General features: G+C 32.5%; 1 protein-coding gene across 2 annotated transcripts in view; it reads left to right on the top strand.

The window, feature by feature from the left end:
* Positions 1 to 283: 283 nt before the first annotated feature.
* The window catches only part of Vps28 (vacuolar protein sorting 28), an 85,776-nt gene continuing 80,059 nt past the window's right edge, over positions 284 to 6,000 (top strand). Inside the window, exon 1 of one of the 2 annotated variants that reach the window (XM_090372147.1) lies at positions 284 to 417. In XM_090372147.1, the coding sequence (XP_090228273.1) occupies positions 375 to 417 (43 nt within the window). In that variant the 5' untranslated portion in view covers positions 284 to 374. Of the gene's footprint in view, positions 541 to 6,000 lie in introns of both variants that reach the window. The other variant, XM_090372148.1, reaches the window with a different exon arrangement.

Raw genomic sequence — 6,000 nt, 5'->3', positions numbered from 1 at the left:
AAGAGGCATGAAGCTGCAGCCGCAGGAGTTGCATACGAGTAGTAACACCGTTGTCTGGTATATATGGCATACGTTTGTTATTTAATTTCCTTACAGTTAATTTCGTCAATGTAACAACACCAACAGCCCAACCTCCAAATCCAAACCTTCTCGGTCTCCTCTCTTCTCATCATTGCTCTCTAGCTTTAAGTAGTATTGCTCTTAATAGAGGGCGCTTTAGAAATGATTCTTTCAATCGGCGCGAGATGTCACTGTAATAGTGGTGAGGTAATTGTCACTGTTGTTCTTCGTGTTATAGCAGAGTCTTGTGGTTCCGGATTTGTCCTTTATTTTAGTGGTTTACGGGTTTAATAAGTTTCAGGTGTTCATTAAAAATGCCTTTATTCGGTGGTATTCCTCCTGCAGCATCATCTCAAGGTAAAGTAGTCAAAGAAATATACTGAGTCGTGTAAAGGATTTATTTAAAAACTAGTATGTATGTGTAACTTCACAAGGGGACTGTTTTGAAGAGATAAAGTTCACTGATGTATGCCAATAAAGGTATGTTTATTATAAAATTAGCCCCATTACTCGCTTCTCGTAGTTACTTCATACAGAAGTATGGAAAAATGTTAATTTGACAATACAGATTTGAATTTGTGAATGTACTTTTTTTTTTTTTCAGTGTAATTTTAATCCTAACTCAGCTCTAGCGATGTTCATATGTGAAGGTCCACACTATATGGCATTTAAAAATGAAGTTATCTAATTTATTTATAATGGCGTATCAGAAACATGACGTCAAAGGATGTTGACAGTTAATTCCTAGACACAAATCGGAAAGAACAAATAATCTATGTATAATTATCATTTTATTATCAGCGCATTTCACGAAACAGATATAAACAAACTGAAATAGCACAAACATGCTTGGTATGAAATTATGATGTTACCTAGCTTAATGAATCGGTGAATTGTCTTACATTCACCTTCCTTAAAGTATTTTGTTGCTATCTTAGTAATGAATGCATTTTGACTGTTGTACTACAAGAAGTTTTTTGTAAATTTAAAAGAAAAATGACATAGTCATATTGCCATAATGTGGCTTTATGTTTAAACTTATAGTATTAGTATGATGCCTGAGAAGCATATCAATTCCCTCCTACCCTCTTCTGTCATTATTCCTCTGAATTTAGGAGTGGGATCATAGGCTCACACATGCCTTCTGACTGACTGATCATCTCAAAATGAGTATTTTCTGTTTTATCGTCACTTTACTGCATAATTTCTTCTGCTGACTCAAATGAGTGCTTTATATATTTTTATAATTGCTTGAATGTGACAGATGCTAATAAGTTAACGTTCTCTGATAGGTGGGTGGAGGAATAAAGGAAGAGACCCTCTATAATTGGACCCAGTATGTGTATTTTTTCAAATTGTATGTCACTTCCCCATTCGTAAAAGGAAAACTGCAGTAAACGACAGAGAAGGATTAAAAAAAAGATATAGCACACAAAATTCCAATTTCAAATGATGAAGATTAGTAGAAAATTGTTGTTTTTGAGATTTGTAGTGCTATTGCCATTAGTAATTAGCCTAAATAATCTCATAAGTATTTAAACTGAATAGCTAAGTTAGGTTACCTAACATAGGTATGATATATGTGTGTGTGTATATATATATATATATATATATATATATATATATATATATATATATATATATTTTTTTTTTTGGACAGTAACACAAGGCCACCATAGCCTAGTGGTCAGGCACATGGGTTCATGAGGACACATGCCTTGAGCGACCAGGGTTCAAGCTCATGACTGCAGAATACGGTGCTGTATCATATTCTGTCTACCTTGTGAACTCCTCTGACTGTGTGGTCATCCCGGAGTATAAACAGAAAATTTATTTAGATGACCCAAAGAATCTTTGTGTCAACAAAAGATGAGCACATCTAGCTCTGCCCCCTGCTTCATACTAATTGTACGATCTATTCCTTTGCATAATTTTGTTTCTTTAGTTAAAACGAGCAGTACATTTCCTAATAAACAGTTTAGGGGTTTTCTTCACTCCCCCTTACCACTGTTGTTTAATTGGGAAACAAAATTGTGTGAAGGAATAAATCATTCAATCACTGCAAAGCAGTAAGAGCTAAACTTATCCATTGCTCTGTGTTGCAAAAATCCATAGGTAAGAGTCTTATTCTAAAGTTTAATCCTTTTTTTTTTTGTATGAAATCAATTAAAGAATTTAATTTGATCTATATCCATTACAGAACTATTCCTGGGATAATCTCTTTTGACTGAGCAAATCAGATTGGACCCCCTTACATAATGGATATAGGAAAATCACTGATCACTCAGCTGATGAATTGAATAGGTACTTTGCATTGATCTCTAAATCCTAAAAAAAAGAAAAAAAATCCCTAAAAGTCAAAAAATTATGCTACAAACCCAACCATTGAAAATCAGTAAAATGGTAATTACAAAGATTGAGTGTTACTGGAAAACGTTTTGAGCCCAAAGACAAGCAAGACAATTTTTTGACAATAGATGGCACATAACAAGCTATTTTAAGGGAGGTGGCAGGTGATTGAAACCATTAAGTTTAAATTATGATGCTTTCATTGGACTGAAGGGTGACTCCGTATATGGGTGAAACACCAATATATTGCTGGTTTGTTAAAGGTAGTTCTGAGAACAAAGTGAATAATACAGATTGGTTGGTCTGACTGAAGTGGTAGGAAAATAATGAAGGTGATGATTAAAAATGCAATACAGGTTCATCTAAATAGAAATGATTGATGCTGCTAAGGGGAAATCTTGTTTAAATAACATGATAAACTATTGACAATGTCATATATGAGTTGAATGCAGGATATAACTCTGATATTGTTTCTTTGGATCTGTGATCAAAGTATATTTCAGCTTAGATTATACTTAGATATTATTATATTTAAGTATAATATTTCAGCTTAGACATTACTATATAAACTGGAACATGTTGGGATCAGAGGTATGAATTGAATCATTTCCATCTTTAGATGGACGTGATGCAATTCATGGCCTTTAAGGCCATTGGCCGTATATAGCTAATGTGCAAGTTTTACTGTGTGTTAAAATAATGCCTTAATGCATTACTTTGTAAGAATTTTAGCTGGATTACTGGTTACTCTTTAGGGCTAGGTTAGAAATGGGGACCTCAGAGATTGGCACTGGATCTATTCCTGTTTCTGATTTAAATAATATTGATGAAAGGATGCAAAGCATAATATTAAAATTTGCAGATAATGCAAAGATTGGGAGAGTAGTAAATGAACAGTGACAGGGCTTCAAGCAACTTAGAAAGTGGTAGCTATGTTTTAATGTTTGAAAATGCAAGGATTTTTGTCTGTAAATGTTACCCTAGGAAATAACAACCCAAAAATAACTTATACATTTGGAGGAATTGAATTAAAAACAGTAGACGAAGAAAGGGATTTGGAGTTCACAATCCAGGCAGAGGTGTAGTATAATCTGTGCTATAAAGAGGTAGGGATGTATAATAGGGATTCCTTGTATAATTCCACTATACAAGGAATTGTGAAACCGCACTTGGAATCCACGTACAGGTATAGAGGTCACTTGCAAAAAAAGATGCAAATAATAAAAAGATACTTCTCAAAAAAAAAAAAAAGGTCCAAAGATGAATGTCTAATTATATTGACATTCATCTTTATATTAATGACTGCCTAATTATATTGATAATATAATATAAACTTTATTTGATGAATTATTTAATTGCTAATTAATTGATGAATAGTCTTCTGCCTGTGTATTCCACAGTGAGACATTTTCATGTACAGAAGTTTCACTTTATGTCCATTGTTCTTAAATAAATGCATAAAAATGACCAATGTTGAAGACTTCGGTGCAAATACGAATTCAATTAAATTTCTCCATCTTTTGTTTCAAAGAGAATAACTTGAATTTAAAAAATTAAAAAAAAACAGTTTATGAATGATTGGCCACATTTGAATGAAGATACCAATTAGTAGACCTTTCCTTTTTTGAAAATATAAGTTATCAAGCAGTTTCAGTGAATTTAGAACATTACTATGATATGCTTTGGTAGTTCCAACTATTTTAAGAAATTGTTCAGCCTAGTTCAAAGAAATTGGTAACATAGACAAGATATGGTATCAATATGATGAAGCAGCAACCATACAGCAAGGGAATGAGAATGAAGTGTGCACACAGTCTTTCTAGACGGGCTTATTTCTTTCTTTGGAGATTAGTATTTGCCATTAGTATAAGCAAGTCCTGGGCTTTTGCTGCTTCCCTCTTTGAATTTAGCTGAAGCTGTCATCCTCAACTACTAACAGAGGTAATTTATTCCAGTAATAACTCGCTGGCTAAAGGAAAACTGCTTACAATTCAGTCCAAACATCTTCACCTGTAATTTGAATTTATGGTTCCTAGTTTTAGTATAATTTATAACTGAAAATTTCACCTTCAATGATTTTGCTATTCCCCTCAGAGACTTGTAGACCTCAATCAGATCTCCTCTCAAGTGTGTAATTATCAAGATCTGTAGCTTGCATATTCAGTCTTTCTTTATATTTGGGGGTGCCCTTTTGCAGATCTTACCAAGCAGTTGCCTATTCTTTGGACCCTTTCAAGAAGCTTTGTCTTTTTTTTTTTTTTTTTTTTAGGTGCAGTCTTGCAGATGTGCCATTTCTGCCCTGATCTTATCACTTGACTTATTTTTATAAGGAATACCTCAAGAACTGTGTATTTAAATATGACAAAATGTTTTGTGTATATACTTATGATAAATTTCACTCAACATAATCAAAGGTCTCTAATATTGGAGGATGGCACATTTTATTTTTCACAATAAAATTCCAAAATATGAAAAATGGATATGTGCAAGTGATCTCCTGCATTCTTTCAGTGAAAAATTGTGTCAGTTGCTTCTGATGGATCCAGTGCATACAGGCTCCATCAGAAGCAACTGACACATTTTGACTGACATATTACATGTACATTTAGCATTAGCATTAGTAGAGGCATTTGATGCAAGAAAGCAAGCTTATGCAGCATCAGCCAAAAAAAAAAAAAAAAAAACCCACTTCCACTTCACCCCTCTGTTCGTTCAAAATACCTGTCAAAATACCATTTGAATAAAGATAACAGCATGAATAGTTATACATGACACTACTTTGCTCATTAATCATCAGTAGTACATTGACGAAATTTAGCATTAAAAAAAAATTTTTTTTAAATGCTAAATTTCGTTGTTCTGACTTTTGATCTGCATTATCATTTGTCACAATATGAAAAGTATTTTTACTGAGACATACGGTTGTAATTTAAAGAAGGCATCTTTCTCCAAGATGCCTTCTTTCAATACAACCAACTTTATGAAAATTAGGTTTAAATAAGCAATTTAAATAATGTTAAAGTAATGAGGAATGATCTCTTTTATTTAAAACTCCTTTTTTTTTTTTTTTTTTTTTTTAAGATATATGAATGGTATATAGTGTACATTCTAATGCCTGCCTAAATAACAATTTTTAATCAAAGAATGATTTGTCATTGTTAGCAATCTCTGTTGCACTGTTACAATTTAAAAAAAAAATTTTTTTTTGTAATTGTATAGTTTATTTATATATTTAGTATAATAAATAGCATCACAAAAAGCACAGTTTAAATTATTTCGGGCTTTTTTGGTAAAAAAAAAAAGCTAGAAAGAATTTAATCACTACATCAGTTTGTTACTGGCATTGCATTTTTGATGCACCTGGTTAAGATTAAACTAGATTATTGATGAGTCAGGATAAAAATTTTTACACATTTTTGATTCCAATCAGCTTCAGTACCTAAAGTAGAATGTTGACATTTCTGAATTCCTTGTTGAATTTTGTTCTTTGTTTTTATTCATTTTCACAGTGCTTATTAGCTTGGTACAATTTGTGATTTTCAGAACTCAGCTTCTGTACCAATTGCAGAGTTCAGTAAGGAATTCAGAAAC

This window comes from Mastigoproctus giganteus, chromosome 4 (genome assembly GCF_048544385.1).
Source record: "Mastigoproctus giganteus isolate SK-2022 chromosome 4, ASM4854438v1, whole genome shotgun sequence".
Taxonomy (NCBI): Eukaryota; Metazoa; Arthropoda; class Arachnida; order Uropygi; family Thelyphonidae; genus Mastigoproctus; species Mastigoproctus giganteus.
This window is presented reverse-complemented; position numbering and strand designations above follow the sequence as displayed.